The sequence below is a fragment of the Pteronotus mesoamericanus genome, unplaced genomic scaffold (assembly GCF_021234165.1).
Source record: "Pteronotus mesoamericanus isolate MK-2021 breed Mesoamerican mustached bat unplaced genomic scaffold, CSHL_Meso_final contig_702, whole genome shotgun sequence".
Taxonomy (NCBI): Eukaryota; Metazoa; Chordata; class Mammalia; order Chiroptera; family Mormoopidae; genus Pteronotus; species Pteronotus mesoamericanus.
This window is the reverse complement of record NW_026555239.1, coordinates 3,056,547-3,073,028: the sequence shown is the minus strand read 5'-3', so window position 1 is coordinate 3,073,028 and position 16,482 is coordinate 3,056,547. Positions and strand designations below refer to the sequence as shown.

Below are 16,482 nucleotides of genomic sequence, written 5' to 3'. Positions count from 1 at the left end.
GGGGCACGCTCTCCGTGGTCTTGCACCTGAGCCCAAGGCCTCAGTGGTTCACAGGGCCCTCTGCCCCACGTGGGATCACTGCGGGGACTCCTTTTTTCCCTTGTATTTTCCCTTGTGGGGTGTCTTAGGAATACCCCACATGTCATTTTGAAAATACTCTTTTCCTTCATTGTCAAGCACATTCAGAGTTTGCGGGGAGGGGTTTGCCCTTATCAATTTTCTTAGAAGATTCTCTACCCTGCTCCTCTTTCCCTAGCTGGGCATTATCCCCCATGTACTGTTGAGGAAATCGAGGCTTAACTGAATTAACCAGCCCAAGCTCAGGACTGGGGGGAGGCAGGCCCGGGGTCGCCTCCTTCCTGCCCTATGCCCTGTGCAGCCGCAGCCACAGCTGCAACCTCACTGGACAGCTCGGCACAAGTGAGGAGCTCCCGGAACCTCCTCTCCGCCCCAGCTTTCTCTCCATTTTTCTCTTTGTACATCTTTGTCCCTTTTTAGACTGCCTGTATTTGAAGCAGGAACGAAGAAAAAAATAACCTCGCTGAATATAAGGAAGGCAAATACAGGGATGTCAGCTAACTGGAACATGTTTTTAACTGGTTTTTTTTCCCTTCCGCCACTCTAGGATGAATAAGAAGTGATGAGAAAGCTTGCTAAGAAACTTTTTTTTTTTTAATCCACATTCAGATGAAGAGATTTATTTTTAAAAGCAAGTTTTAAGTTGTAGTTTTTCTTTTAATTTTAAAAAGATTTTATTTATTTATTTTCAGAGAGTGGGGAAGGGAGGGAGGGAGAGGGGGAAACCGCCATTGGTTACCTCTTGCACGCCCCCGAGTGGGGATCTGACAGGACACCCAGGCTTGTGCCCTTACTGGGAATCGAACTGCCAACCTTTCAGTTCACAGGCTGGTGCTCAGTCCACTGAGCCATACCAGTCAGGGCTTAAGTTATATCTTGGGGTCACTTTGATAAATCTTAGTTTCTACCTAGCATCGTATAAGAATATTCCTAGTAAGATAATCGTCACTCAGAGGCAATAACGCATAAGCAGCTTAGCTCAAGAGGTTGGGACTAGTGTGTTCCAGAGAGGGCTTCTGGCTTTACCCTCAGTTACCCAGAATGTACCATTTGAAATTAAACCTGTTCCTGACCATTCCAGTTGAGACTTTGCTCTAAGTCCAGAACATCATTTCTAAGAGTAAGTAGCTTTTAGCGTGGGGGCCACGTGTGTCCTCTCCTCTGACCTCTGCTGCACCGATGCCTGAAGGGCTCCCCTTTCTGCCCACTGAGCGAGCCACCACCTCACACAAGGGCCTGCCATGACGTGCCTCATGGACCCTTGTGGCTGCAGCTTGTCACCAAGTCTGGCGGTCTTGTCCCCAGGGTATGCGTAGGGGCAGCCTCTTGGATGCCATTACACACACAGCCCGAACTCTCCCACGACGCCCCCGACCCAGGGCCGCTGTCAGTCCGGCTCTGCCGTGTCCACTCTCCACACCGAGTGTTTGTTCCAGTTTGTTCCCCCTGCCGAGTCCTCCCACTGGCTCGCTCTCTACTGCGCTCATACAACAGTGCTTCTCAGGCCTCCCTCACCAGGCCTGACTGGGCCGCGAACCCCTCACCATTTACTTGTAATAGCCTGGTTTGGGCGTCTTACCCCGACCATTCTGTAAATTCCCCGTGGGCAGACACTAACGGACTTACCACCCTCAGTGCAGCCCTTCTGCCTTGCACAGGCATGCAAGAAAAATGTGTCGGATGAGCCTTGGCCGGTGTGGCTCAGCGGATTGAGTGCCGGCCTTCAAACCAAAGGGTCGCCAGTTCAATTCCCAGTCAGGGTGCACGCCTGGGTTGCAGGCCAGGTCCCCAGTTGGGGGGGCACGCGAGAGGCCACCACGCATGGATGTTTCTCTCCCTTTCCCCTTCCCTCCCCTTCTCTCTAAAAATAAATAAAATCTTTAAAAAATGTATTTAAAAAATTTGTTGAAAGAACAAAAAGGGAAGATTGTTATGGTTTTGGAATTGAATTCATTTAAGAAAATTCAAACACCAGAGCAAAGAGCCCTGTGGATCCAAGGTGCTGCGGCCGGCTGTCCTCGGCAGCCTTGGGGAGCCAGCGGGGGACCAGCATGGCAGTGGGCGGGCAGGGAGCGGAGAACAGAGGCGCCGCGGCCCGCGCTCACCGAGCTCTTGCTCATTTTCTTTTGGCTCGTGTTTTCAGTTTCTGAACTTTTCAGTTTTATGCTGTAGATTCAGAATTGACATATTAATAAGACATTAATAAATTGGCCTATTAGTAAAGCCCTGGGAATAGCTTGTTAGGAAGTCATAATCCTTTCTTCATATTCAGTTGAAAATTTGCATTTTATGATTCTGTAACGAAGTAGCGGCCTGGCTTTTTACTTCTGTCAGCCCCTGGTCACCTTCCCATATACTGGAGGTACAGCAACATGTGAAAATCCGGATTTGTAAAGCAGCAAAAGAAGAGATGTATGTGTTAGAATCTCCTAGAGAAAGACACCTTCCCCGGCTGCATCTTAGACCTGATAAGTTCTTGTTCTTTGTTTGCCGAGTGGTAAAATGAACACACTGTGGAAAGGCATGTCTACTCTGAATATATATCATTCAGGTGCTCAAAGTTATGGCTAACTTCTGGCCCGCCTAGTAGACAGATGAAGTGCAGAAAGACAAGGAAGGACATTGTTAATGAAGAAAAAGGCCTTAATCCCAAGCCTTGCATCCTGATTCCGAGCATCCTGACGTCCCTGCCCACCCACCTGTGAGAACAGAGAGTCAGAGGGGAGCTCGGGGCACAGCTCTCCGCGTGGGTCAGAAGAGCCAGGCAAGCAGGCTGCTGCGCTTAGGCTCTGGCCTTGGTCAGGCTTTCATGCGTTTCGCTCCACGTCGGGGCCAGCCACCCCTCCCCCGACAGCCACAAAGACACAGGTTTATGATGTGTGAAAAGCTTTCCCCGAAAAAGCTACTGTTTTTCTGGGTCAGGAGCAGCGCCACTTTTGGGGGGTTTTCTGGGAGGGGAGCGGGAATCCAAATGGGTCGATTTATTGCAGGTGACTGTATCTGAAAGGCGGCGATCAGATTGAGGAAAGTGGTGTTCGTGTGTCCTGTGCCCTGGCAGCTGAGAAGATGGGTCGTTGGGCTCTGGGCATGCGCTGAGGAGCAGCACCCCCTGCTGGGCCTCTCAAGGTGGCCGGTGGAATTATTCTAGTTACTCCGATGCGATGCGAGTGAAGGGGGCTGCATAGCAAGGCTGGGGGAACCTGGGCTAGGAGCACGTGACAAGTGACTGGAAGGTTGCAGGCAGCCTAGGTGCGCCCCCCACACAGCACGCAGGCGCAGCGCCTGTGGAGAACAGACCAGCCTGCAGCGCAGTTCTCCTGCTTGTGCTCAGTATGCCTTTTGGGGGAGTTTTCCACGCTTTTGACTGCCTGCTAGTATTTAATTTGCACTTGAGTGTGTGTCATTTTATTGCCCGTTTATTTAGCACCAATGTAAAGTGCTTCACAAAACATGAAAAATAACTCCCATTGATCTTCACTGTTCAGGATCAAATCAGGAGGGACAGCGGTCAAAGTGGAGCGGCCTCTAAGAGGTGCGGTATGTGGGGACTGGGCCGAGAGCTGGCCGTGCGGCCACGCACCCTGGGAGGTGATGTGCTGCGGGAACACGCATCAGCAACGGGACAAAAGCCATGGAGACAGCGGGTGTCAGGCCCGCCTGGCTCTGCCTCTCAGGCAGTATTCTAAGGGAAAAGATTAGTTCTGAAAAATAACCTTTTGACTTAGTTTGTCTTCATTTTATAGACACTACTTGGTATGTCTTTTGTCTAATTTTGGCATCACTAACGGCCAAAAATATGACACATTGTAGGGGGAGATGTATGTTTTTCTAAGTTCTAACAATTATGTAACTAGTTTATAAAACACTTACACAGTTATTTCACACAACAGCCTTACAAGGAAGGCAGGGCAAAATACTGTATCCCATTTTACAGGTGATAAATTGATGAGTGACTTTTGACTTTACCACAAGAGCTGGCACCCTTGGGTTCTGTTTACACTGGCTCTTGTCCTGATTCCCATTTGGTCATTATTCAGTTTAGACCACCCACATTCGCTCTACAAAGCTGGACCTTTTGTCTTAGGGTTCACACAGTTTGCTGTCAGCAGTGGCTGTGGCTGGCAGGACTGGGTGGCACGTACACGGGGGCCATCGCGCTTTATTAAGGTGTGGCTTAATGGGCTCCATTTCTGATACTGGTGCCTTTAATGGAACAGCTACAGGACCTGAATGCAGCTTTGAAAACCATGCACTCTGCCCCATAGCAGTGAGGAAAAGGGCCTGAGAAGGACTGGCAGCTCTCTGGCCTCGAAGGTTGTCTCTGCAGCCTGTGTGGTGCTCTGGGCTGCGGTGAAGGTTCCAGAGGCCGGCACCCAGCCTGCTCCCGAGCCCAGAATGGCAAACAGCAGCAGGTGCCCCAGCTGATCCTACGAGCTTTCACGAGGGAGCCTCAGGTTATCTAGCCCTAAGGAAGCAAGGACCCAAAGCATAGAGGGTTTGGTACGTATTGCTTTAACCAGCACCTTGAGGTGCTCTTAAAGGAAAATTGATAGGTGCACAGCCTCCTTGAAGAAAGATGCTCCCGGGGCCTCAGAGGGCAGCCGCTTGTATGCAGACCGTGTCGCCGCCTGAGAACTGGAGGCCACGGCTTGGCAGCGGAGGCTTCTGTCCTAGATATAGGAGGCATAATTAGAAGGGAAGAAGGCTCTTGCTGGTGGCTGAAGATTAACACATACCTTGCTCCACATTCTTTAAGCTCCACCAGCTTCGGCTTTTTAACTCATGTTGAAGAGCAGCCTCGTTAGTTTTCTCCAAGCTCTCCAATTTGTCAGGCCTTGCATTCATTCCATTAGCCCACATTTACAGTTCCTACAGTGTGCCAGGCCCTGGGGATACGAGAATGGAGCTCACAGTTGAGGGGAGGTGTACCAGCGTGAATAAATACCGTAAGCAGGAGCAGACGTGTGTACAATGCTGGATAGAGGCCATCTCGTGTGATCTTTAAGGCTCGAGCAGAACCGATCATCCCGGCACTAATAATACTCTGACCCAAATGCCTTGGTGCTCTGAGGCTGCTTTGGAGATGCTCGTTAAACAGAGTGATTACTCGGGTCACAGTTACAGCTCACAGGAAAGGGCCTTCTGTGAATGAAGGGGCACAATTCTCCCAGGCGCTTCTTTGGGTCTGGATTAAACTGCCCTTACATGACTTGGCTCTTGCAACTGACCCCCTCCTGTCAGCCCGCCTGCCTTTGGGACGGTGACAAGGGCTGGTGATCAGGGGGGATGTTTGGCCACTTTGTCATTCAGACATGTCCAAAAAAATTAACCATACATTCTATAATTTATTTCCCAAGATTACAGTGTCAATAAATGCAGAGTTCTTGTCAGAGTTGCTTAAAAATAACCTTTATTCCATTCGACAAAAACTGAAAAATTCACTGTTGAGGTTGGGCCCTTGCTTGTTTGAAAACATTCCTTGATTTGGAAACTACGATCGAAGCCAACTGTGTGCCTTATTTGTGCAGGGAGCTTTGTTGTGTGGACTTACCTGTTCTAGGGATGAATAAGGTTAAACTTGAAGCAACAGTGTAGTCAAAAACAAAGGACATTCAGCTCTGCAGTGACTGTTATGTTATTTGCATTATGAGAGAATGATAGTGTAATTAGTTTCTTCGGGTAGAAAGTAAAGAATAAAAATCTAATTAGAAATGGTATTAGCTTGGGTATTGATTTTGGGTATAGAAAAGGAAAGTAGAAACGGAAGATGTTCTAGAGATGTCTTTATATTCTGTCTTTGGCACCTGGCATGTGGAATTGCGGGATCATATGGTAGTTCTATTTTTAACTTCTGAGGAACCACCATACTGTTTTCCACAGCGAGTGTACCAATTTTCATTTACAGCAACAGTGCACCAGGGGTTCCAACTCCTACTCGTCCTTGCCAATACTTGTTTTCTTTTTTTGTTTTGATAGTAGCTACTCTGATGGGTGTGAAGTGGTATCTTGTGGTTTTGATTTGCATTTCCCTACTGAAGAGCAACGCTGAGCATCTTTACATGTGCTCATAGGCCATTTGAGTATCTTCTTTGGAGAAATGGCTATTCAAGTCCTTTGCCATTTTTATTTTTTTAAAGAAATAAAATTATTTATTTTTAGAGAGAGGGGAGGGAGGCAGAAAGAGAGGGAGAGAAACATCAGTGTATGAGAGATGCACTGATCCGTTGCTTCTCGCATGCACCCTGACCAGGGAGTGATCTTGCAACCCAGGCCTGTGCCCTGACTGGGAATTGAACCCATGACCTTTTGTTTTGCTGATGGCACCCAACCAACTGAGCCACACCCCATTTTTAAAATGGGATGTTTTGTTGTTACTGCTCTTGAGTTTTATGTCTTACATTTAGGTTTGTGATCCATTTTGAGTTAATTTTTGTATATGGTTTTAGGGAAGGGTCCAACTTCATTCTTTTTGCATGTGAATAGCCAGTTTTCCCAGCACCATTTGTTGAGAACACTGTCCTTTTCCTCATTGAATGAACTTAACACTTTGTCAAAACTCTTTTCACTATGTCTTTAAGGTTTATTTGTGGACTCTATTTCATATCCCTGCCTGCGCCACACTGTTGATTACTGCAGTTTTATATAGTAAATTTTTAAATCAGGAAGTATGAGTCCTCCACTTTTGTTGTTTTTCAGTATTATTTTGGCTCTCCAGGGTCCCTTGAGACTTAGTAAGAACTTTAGGATAAAAAAAGTCATTGTGATCTTGATAGATTGCAGATCACTTTAGTATTGGTATTTTAATAAAATTGTCTTCTAACCCCTGAACATGGAACCTGCTTTTATATATTCATGTCTTCGTTAATTTCTTTAAGCATGTTTTGAAGTTTTCACTAAATCTTTTATTACCTTGGTTAATTCGTGAGTATTTTATTGTTTTTGATGCTGTTGACAATCAATTGTTTTGTAATTTTATTTTCAGATTGTTCATTGTCCATGTATAGAAATGCATCTCATTTTTGTGTGTTAACTTTGTGTCCTGCTCCTTTGCTGAATTCATTTATTGGTTCTCATAGGTTTTTGTGAGCTCCTGAGGGTTTTCTACATATAAGATCATATCATCTGCAAACACAAGATCCCTTTACTTCCCCCTTCTCGGTTTGGACACCGTTTTCTTTCCTGGGTGGCCGGAGAGCTTGCGGTGCCGGGAGGGCGCTCTCTTGCCCGGTTCCTCGTCTTGGAGGAGCCACTGTCCGCCTTTCACTCTAGAGTGCGGTCTCCCCTGCAGGTCACTCCTGCCTGGCTTGTGTTCTGTTGAGGTAGTTTCCCTCTCATCCTACTGTGTTGAATGTCTTTATCATAAAAGTGTTGAATTTTGTCAAATGCTTTTTCTGCATTAATTGAGCATAATCCTGTGGTTATTTCCTTCAGACATTGATGTGACTTCACTAATACACAAAACCTTTGCTCCTTCACAGCTCTGATCCCTTCAATTGTTGATGTCACACAACTAACGTCTTTATACATAGTGTGCCCCAAAACATAAACTGATAATTTTTAAATGCACTATTAACTGTATTAGCCTCTGAAATCATGTAGGGAACAAAGGTACACTTACAAGCCATCATTACGACAATACATGCTTCTATAGTTGCCCACGTATTTGCCTTTATTAAGATCTTTATTTCTCCATTCAGTGTTGATACACTCCCAGTGCCCTTTTATTTAACCTTGAAGGACTTGAGCGTTTCTTGCTGGGTAGGTATAGTGGTCACAAGCTCAGCTCATGTTTATTTGGGAGGCCTTCGTCTCTCCCTCACTCTTGAAAGATACAGGGTTCTTGGTTGCTAGCTTTTTTTTTTTGGCTGTGTGTGTGTTTTTTGTTTTTTGTTTTTCCTTTTAGCACTTAGAATACATCAGCCCACTGTCGGCTGGCCTCCAAAGTTTCTGATGAAAGATCTGCAGAAAATCTTACCAAAAATCACTTATGATAATCCACTTCTCTCAAGATTCTCTTTTTTTGGCCTTGGCCAGTGTGGCTCAGTTAGTTGAGGCATTGTCCTGTAAACCAAAAGGTCGCAGGTTTGATTCCTGGCCAGCGTACATGCCTAGGGTGTCGGTTGGGCCCTCCATCAGGATGCATGTGAGAAGGAACTCATTGATCTTTCTCTCCCTCTCTCTCCCTCCCTTTCCCTCTCTCTAAAATCAATAAGCATGTCCTTGGATGAGGATAAAAAAATTTTAAAAGATTCTGTCTTTTATGGTTCTTGTGAGTTTGATTATGTGTCTTGGTTCTCTTTGAATCCATCTTACTTGAAAAGTTCTTTGAGCTTCTTGGGTGTTTATAGTCATGTCTTTTATCAAATTTGGTGAGTTTTCAGCCATTGTCTCTTCAGAGCTTATCTCTGCCGTTTTCTCTCTCCTCTTTATAGGACGGCCATGGGCCTGGGTCGGTCTGCGTAACGGCGCCCCACGGGCCCCGTGGGCTCTGCTCACTTGTCTTCAGCCTTTTTTGTTGTTGTTCCTGAGGCTCAGTGATTTCCTATCTTCCAGTTCACAGGTTCTTTTCTTCCGCCTGCTCCAATCTCACTTTGAATCCATATAGTGAATTTTTATTTTAGTTACTGTACTTTTCAGCGTTAGAATTTCTTTTGGTTCCTTTTTAGGTTTTCTACCTCTTCATTTATGTTTTCACTTGTTCATACACTTTTTCTTTTTTTTTTTTTTTTAATTTTTTCCACATCTTCCATTAGTTCTTTGAGCATCTTTAAGACAGTTCTTTTAAAGTCTTTTGTCTCGTGTATCTGCCATTAGGTCTTTTTTAAAGATGGCTTCTGTTGATTTTTGTTTTCCCTTTGAATGGGACTTAACTTTCCTATTTGGATGCCTGTGAGTTTTTTGTTGAACACTGGACATTTGAATCTAATAATGTGATAACTCTGGGAACCAGATCTCCCTTCTTCCCCAGAATTTGTTATTATATATGGTCTCTGTTGTGCCTAAAGTCAGCCTGAGGCGTAAACTTTAGGTCTTCCCAGGCCTTTCCTGAGCCTCTCTCTGGGAATGCACAGTTACTTTCTAATTTTCCCTGTACATGCAGTTCTTGAATATTGTGGTCTTTAGTATCTGGCACCCAAAAGTGGAGAAAGCAAAAAATGAAGGGGTGGTGGCAATAGAGCCTCTCTTTTAAATCCCCAGAAGTCACTTCACAACAATGGCCATCTGCGTCTTTGTCTCCACCACCACGACTGGCGGCAGCAGCCGGAGGTCCCCGGCACCAGGAGGCCGGGTTCTTTCTGCCCGCCCTGCTCCTGCGCATTGGCGCTGGCTGCCTCTGTGCTAAGGGTGAAACTGACCGAAATGAACTACAGATCACCATCCAGGCCTCTCCCTGGGGTTGCACCCCTGCAAAAGACTCCAGAGTTTCAGAATAGTCACATGCGACAGGTTCTGCCGGTGCAGTTGTTGTCCAGGTGGGGAGCCGGTGCTTGGGGCTACTCTGCCATCTTCCCAGAGTCCCCACATTTGCATCTCTAATAAGTCCCCAGGTGCTGCTGGTCTGAGGACCACACTTGAGAATGACCGAACTAAACTCTTCAAGGCTCTTTCTTGAGGCTCTACTACACCATGCAGCATCTTTTTTCTCTGAATGCAGTGTAGTAAACTGACTGTGTTTTTAGTAGCAAGTCTTGGAGTTAGGTAAATGAGTTTGCTTTCTTTATGAAAAAGATGGGACCTGTGGTCTGTGGGCGATTCCAGGGCAGAGAGCTTTGGAAGCCCTGCAGGGGACAGGGGCATAGGTTGAGGCAAGAAGGAAGTGGACATTGTGCGCACATGCGCTTGGTCACTTCTCTTTCCTGTCTGTAAACGCAGGTGATGAGAAGGCCCGCTCCACACGTTGCTTTTAGGAGGTGGTCTGTGTGGGGCGTCTGGTATGTGTTTGGCACGTTGTCATGTTGGTCACATTTACTGAGCAACTTTGGACCCAGCCACCGTCCTAAGCCTGGGGTAACACGTTTAAACCTCACAGTGTCTCTATGAGGTAGACAGTGTGATTAGGTCCCTGTTTGCCTGTTGAGGAAACAAAGGTTAGGAATTTGGCCAGGAACACATGGGTAGGAAGTGGTAGCGTCACTTACCAGGGACTGCGTAGTTCCTGGAGCCCTGGCACAGCAGCGCCTCAGATACCCAGTCCTGTCCTGTATTGACACTTCAGCTGCAAGTTACAAAATTAAGCTAGAAGGTGATTTGCTTGTTTAATGTGCTCCCTCTAACCAGCCTGGAGATGCGGTGGTCCTCGGGTTGGTCAGGGTCATGCTCAGCAGTGTCACAGTGTGCCCAGGATCTCTCTGTCTTGCCACTGCTGTCCTCAGTGGGTCGGGCTTTGTATTTAGACTTGTCCTCTCATGACGGGATGGTGGCAAGAGATCTCACCATCTGTCTCATCATGTGGGGTTGGCCAAAGAGTTGTTTAGTTTTACTCATAAAATAAAAGACTCATTTTTCATTTTCACCAATAACTTTATTGATTTGGCTATTTTGAGTATGTCGTCTATGTCCCACTATTGGCTTCTAGTGTGCAGAGGCCACAGGTGTTGCTAAACAACTTCCATGCATGAGACCAGCCCCACAGCAAAGAGTTATTTGGCCAAAATGTTGAGCAGCATGAAGAAGCCTCACAAACCACTTCTGACACTTTGAGTCAGTCACAGCACCTTCTCCACACATGCCCCAAATTTTTGCGTTTTGGTTGCGTTTTTACTTTTTTTTTAATAATAAAGCATAATACACCAAAAATGGTGCATATCTTCTTCCATCTTCAGTATGAAAATGGCTACACAAAAATTCACCAATTTCAGTGGTTTTTTTTAACCATCAAAATTGACAGCTGTCAATTTTGTAGGGTATGACAGTTGTCACAATACAATCTAATGAACTTGTTTTGAATGAAGTTAAAGACAGCTAAGCACTACTTAGAGCCATCTTGTGGAATAAAAGTCACAAACTTTTTGGTCAACCCAGTGGAAGCCAAGCAAGAAGATGGCCAGTTCTTGCCTCCTGTTTTTACAAGGGGGGGCGAAACTTTCCCAGAAGCTCCTTTTCCTGCAGACTTTCCTGCTAGAAACACTTGACACACCGGTTCGTACACGGCCACCACAGTTTGAGTCTCCCTTGCTCCTCCAGGTGGTGTGAATCCTTCTGTTCTGCAGGTGCCTGGTGGCTCTGACAAAAGTAGATGAAGCCTATGGCTCCCCAAAATGACGCCAGCTGTCCTTGATTTACTCCAGGCCAAGTAGTCTTTTATTGCTTGGCAAGGGCGTGAGGGTACATGCACCCAGAAAGATACTTGCTTCTGAGAGGAAGTGACGCTCTAGAAGGACCCCGTCTTTCAGCTCATTCCTGCCCCACTTGCTTCTGGAGGATGCCAGGAGTGGTCAGCCCAGATCAGCTGTGACGTGGGGCAGGTCACTTCCCCATCTGGTGCTTCAGGGTAGTTGTGAGGACTGAATGAGCTGGTCCATGCCCTTCGAGTATAGCAATGCCCGATGCTTGGTGAGCCCTCAGGCTGCGGCGGCGTGATTTTACCTGCAGCGTCAGCACTGCAGGGCTTTGTCCAGCCCCCTGCCCTCCTGCTGCCGCCGCGTGGGTTGGAGGCGAGGTGCTCCTGACTGCTGCGGGCCGCGGGCGCGCTGCCCCTGCCGGGCTGCCCCCAGGGCCTTTTACCTGGGCAGGGTATGGCGTGTGGGGAGCCCTTTCCATAAGTATAACTGCTTAGGGATCACTTGTATTTCATTTTTCCTCGAATCAGGAACAAGTGCTGATATCTTCCAGGTAGCCTTAGAAGAGCCTGCATCCTTCCCCAGCGGGCCGCTGCGGTTGGCTTTTACAAATACGATTATCCATGATGGGACACATTTTCTTTTTTTTTTTTTTCCCCTTTTTTTGTTTCTTTTTTATTTTTTGTGGGAGGACACATTTCTTATGCTCACAGCGGCCACTTCAGAGGGATGATGGAGAAGGGCCCCGCTTTGAGAAAACCTGACCATTTAAGGAGGAGATCTCAATTACAAAATAATGCCTCACTTGGCCAGAAATTCATGGCAGGTTTCCTAGTGCATTTAAAATAGGATTTGTGTATAAAAATACCATTTGCTCACAGGAGCCCATATTTTCTGAAAAGGGAAATATACTTGTATTGGGCATTTGGGATAAGCAGAATAAAAATAAAATCTTATAAATATAAGAACTGGAAACCAAATTCCACTTTTAATTCTGAAAGGCCTATATATAACTCTACTATCTTACCCTCCCCTTCTACCCGAGACTTGCACAGCAGAAATAAACAGGTGGGATCTGCAGGCAGTGCAAGGTGGCGTGGGGGTGAGGAGAGTGGGGGACCGGCCGGTGGTGGCTGGGAGGGCTGCCGAGCACCAGGGGCGGCAGCGCCCCCTGCGCGGTTCTGTCGGGTTTGTGTCTGGGCAGCTGTGAGGCCTGCCCTGAATTGTGCGTCGCCTCTGGGTCGCCTCCCCGTATGGGCAGTGAGTGGCAGTTAGAAATCGACCCGCACCTCCTGCCACCACGGACTGCCGTAACTGCAGGGACACATGCTGACATCTGACTCGTGGTCAGGGGACAGCCTGGAAGAGAGGGCTGAGCCTGGGTGCTGACATGTCTGACTTCTCTCCTTTCAGAAATGTTCCCACTGCCAGGAGGCAGGCGCCACCTTGGGCTGCTACAACAAAGGCTGCTCCTTCCGCTACCATTACCCGTGTGCCATTGACGCAGGTAAGATGGGGCCGCCGACCCTCGTCGGAGCGTCCGAAGCGTGGCACGGATGCTTGCTCTGTCTCCTTTCCCCTCATTACAGTTCTTGTTGTCGCTTCTGACCCTGTTGTTTGTAAATTCTGAAGGGATGGAGATAGGAGAATAAAAAGGAGTGAAGTGGGGTAATGTTTTTTAAATAACAGCTTTATTCATATGATGCACACTGGGCACCTATTTAAGTGTACGATTCAGTGGTTTTTAGTATATTCACAGATACGCAGCCATCACCACAGTCAATTTTAGGACCTTTCACCGTCACAGAAGGAAGCCCTGCGTGCTCCAGCTCTGAGTGCCCTCCCCTCATCTCCTGTCGCCTCCTCTCTCAGCCCTGAGCAACTGCTGATCTGCTTTCTGCCTCCATGGACCTGTCTATTCTGGACCTTCATATAAGTGGCATCAGACAATACATGGTCTTTGATACATGGCTTCTTTTCCTTAGCACAGTGTTTCTCAGATTGATGTGTGTTGTAGCATGTTATCAACTCTTCGTTTTTATTACCAAACACTAGTATATTATAAGGATATACCTTTTTAAAAAATTATAGCTAATCATTTGATGCATATTTAGTTGTTTCCACTTTCTGATTATTACAAATAATGCTGCTGTGACATTCACATGCAAGCGCTTGTGCAGATGTAATGTTTTTGTTTTCTTGGGTGTAAACCTGGGAGTGTAATTTCTGGGTCGTATGGTAACTCTCTGTTTAACCTTTTGAAGACCTGCCAGACTGTTTTCCAAAGTGGCCGCACCATTTCATGTTCCGTGCAGCGGTCGGTCTGGTTTCTGCGTGTCCTCACTGTGTCCTTGCCGGCACATAGGTTGTGACTTTTTACCACAGCCGTCCCAGCGGTGTAAAGTGGGATCTTGTCCTTTTGCTTTGCATTTCCTTGATAGCTAATGGTGTTGAGTGTCTTTGGTGAAATCCAGTTTATCTGTTGTTTCTTTCGTTACTTGCTGCTTTTCCTTATATCTGGGAAACCATTGCGTAATCCAAAATCACAAAGATTTATGCCTATACATTCTCCCCCAAGTTTTACAGTTTTAGTCCTTGCACAGGTCTTTGATCCACCTTGAGTTAATTTTTATACATAGTAAGAAGCAAGAGTCCAGTTCTCTCTTTTGCATGTGGATTCCAGTTGCCCCATCACCATTTATAGAAAAGACGAATCTTTCCTCCTTCAGTAATCTTGGTGCCTTTGTCAAAAACTGATTGACTGGAGATGTATGTGCCGATATTTCTGGACTTTCTTCAGCCCACCCTGTCTTGATTACTGTAGCCTTGTAGCATGTTTTGAAATTGAGAAGTGTGAGTCTTCCGTTTTTGTTCCTTTTATTTAAGATTGTTGTGGCTATTCTGGGTCCTTTGCAGTTCCATATGAATTTTAGGATCCACTTGTTGATTTCTGTAAAAAATAGCCATTGAAACCTTTATAGGGCCTGCATTAGTCTGCAGATAGAGTAGGGAGTGTTGCAGTCTTACCAGTAGTCTGTCTTCCAACCCATAATCATGAGGTGTTTTTCCACTTCAGTTTTTAATTTCTTTTAACAGGGTGTTGTTGTTTTCAGAGTATAAGAGTTTCACTCTTTTGTTAAATTTATTCTTAAGTATTTTTTTATTTTTGATGTGATTTTAAATGGAATTTTCTTAATTTAATTTTCATATTGTTCATTGTGAGTGTATAGAAATGCAATTGATTTTCTTATATTGCTCTTCAGTCCCGCAGCTTTGCCCAAGTCATTGATTTAGTTATACTTTTTTAAATATATGTTTTATTGGTTATGCTATTACTGTTGTCCCATTTCTCTCTCCCTTTTATTTCATTCCACCCTGCACCCCCTTCCCACCAGCATGTCCCCCTCCTTAGTTCAGGTCCATGTGTTGTGCATATAAGTTCTCTGGCTTCTCCTTTTCCTGTACTATTCTTAACCTCCCCGTTTATTTTGCACCTACTGTTTATGCTGCTTATTCCCTGCGCCTCCCCCCCATTCTTGCCCTCCCCCTCCCCTCTGATCTCCATTTCTGTTCCTGTTCTGATTGTTTACTTAGTTTATTTTGGGGGGGGGTAGGTTCAGTTCTTGATAGTTACGAGTTTGTTGTCCTTTTACTGTTCCTAGTTTTGATCTCTTTTTTTCTTAGATAAGTCCCTTTAACATTTCATATAATAAGGGCTTGGTGATGATCAATTCCTTTAACTTGACCTTATCTGGGAAGCACTTTATCTGCCCTTCCATCTAAATGATAGCTTAGCTTGATAGAGTAACCTTGGATGTAGGTCCTTGTGTTTCATGACTTTGAATACTTCTTTACATCCCCTTCTTGTCTGCAAGGTTTCTTTTGAGAAATCAGTTCATAGTCTAATGGGAACTCCTTTGCAGGTAACTGTCTCCTTTTTTCTTGCTGCTTTTAAGATTCTCTCCTTGTCTTTAATCCTGGGTAATATAATTATGATGTGCTTTGGTGTGTGCTTCCTTGGGTCCCACTTCTTTGGGACTCTCTGAGCTTCCTGGATCTCCTGGAAGTCTGTTTCCTTCGCCAGATTGGGGGAGTTCTTCATTATTTTTTCAAATAAGTTTTCAATTTCTTGCTCTTCCTTTTCTCCTTCTGGCACCCATATGATTCGGATGTTGGAACATTTAAAGTTGTCCTAGAGGTTCCTAAGCCTCTCTTCATTCTTTTGAATTCTTGCTTATTCATTTTATTCTAGTTGAATGTTTATTTCTTCCTTCTCCAAATCCTTGGCTTCAGTCCCGGTTTCCTTCCCTTCACTGTTGGTTCCTAGTATATTTTTCTTTATTTCACTTTGCATAGCCTTCACTTTTTCCTCTTTGTGACTATACTCTACCATTTCTGTGAGCATCCAGATTACCAGTGTTTTGAACTCTGCATCTGACAGGTTAGCTATCTCTTCATTGCTTAATTCTGTTTTTGGAGCTTTGATCTGTTCTTTGATTTGGCCACATTTCTTTGTCTCAGTGGGACGTTGGGAGGGGTGGAGCCTTAGGTATTCACCAGGGCAGGGCAACCCAGGTTGCTGCGTTGTAATGCTGTGTGTGGGGGAGGGGTCCGAGAGGGAACAATATCGCTTGCTCAGCTGGCCAGCTTTTAGTCACTTCTCCCACTACCCACAAGCAGATCAAGCCCTTCCAGTGCTGATTCCTGGGTGAGTGGGCTTGTGTACAGTCTAGGACCCTGGAGGTCTCTAACGGACCCTCCTGTGAGGCTGGGACTCTCCTGCTGCTGTACCCCGCCATAGGTTTTACAGCCAGAGGTTTTGAGGTTTTCTTTTCCCGCGCTGGAACCCGGGGTCGCCCAGTCTGTCTCATTCCCCTGCTGTTCCTCCTGGTTTATCCGCACACAGTTGTGGGGCTGCCCAGTCCTCTAACTGCCACCTCGCCTGCCCGGTCCCCCAGTTTCTCTGCTGCCTTGCCCTGTGTCCTCTCCACCCCGGCTGCCTGTCTCCACCCCTGCTTTTGGTCTAGGTGAATGTTTCTTCTTTAGCTCCTTGGTTGTCAGACTTCCATGCAGTTTGATTTTCTGGCAGTTCTGGTTATTTTTTGTTTTGAAATCAGTTTGTGTC

At 46.0% G+C, this 16,482-nt stretch overlaps 1 protein-coding gene across 1 annotated transcript in view; it reads left to right on the top strand.

Annotated features, from left to right (window-relative positions):
* Positions 1-16,482, top strand: part of TCF20 (transcription factor 20) — a 94,448-nt gene that overhangs the window by 66,761 nt on the left and 11,205 nt on the right. The window contains exon 3 of the mRNA XM_054582468.1: positions 12,771-12,864. Coding sequence (XP_054438443.1) covers positions 12,771-12,864 — 94 coding nt within the window. The remainder of the gene's footprint in view (positions 1-12,770; positions 12,865-16,482) is intronic.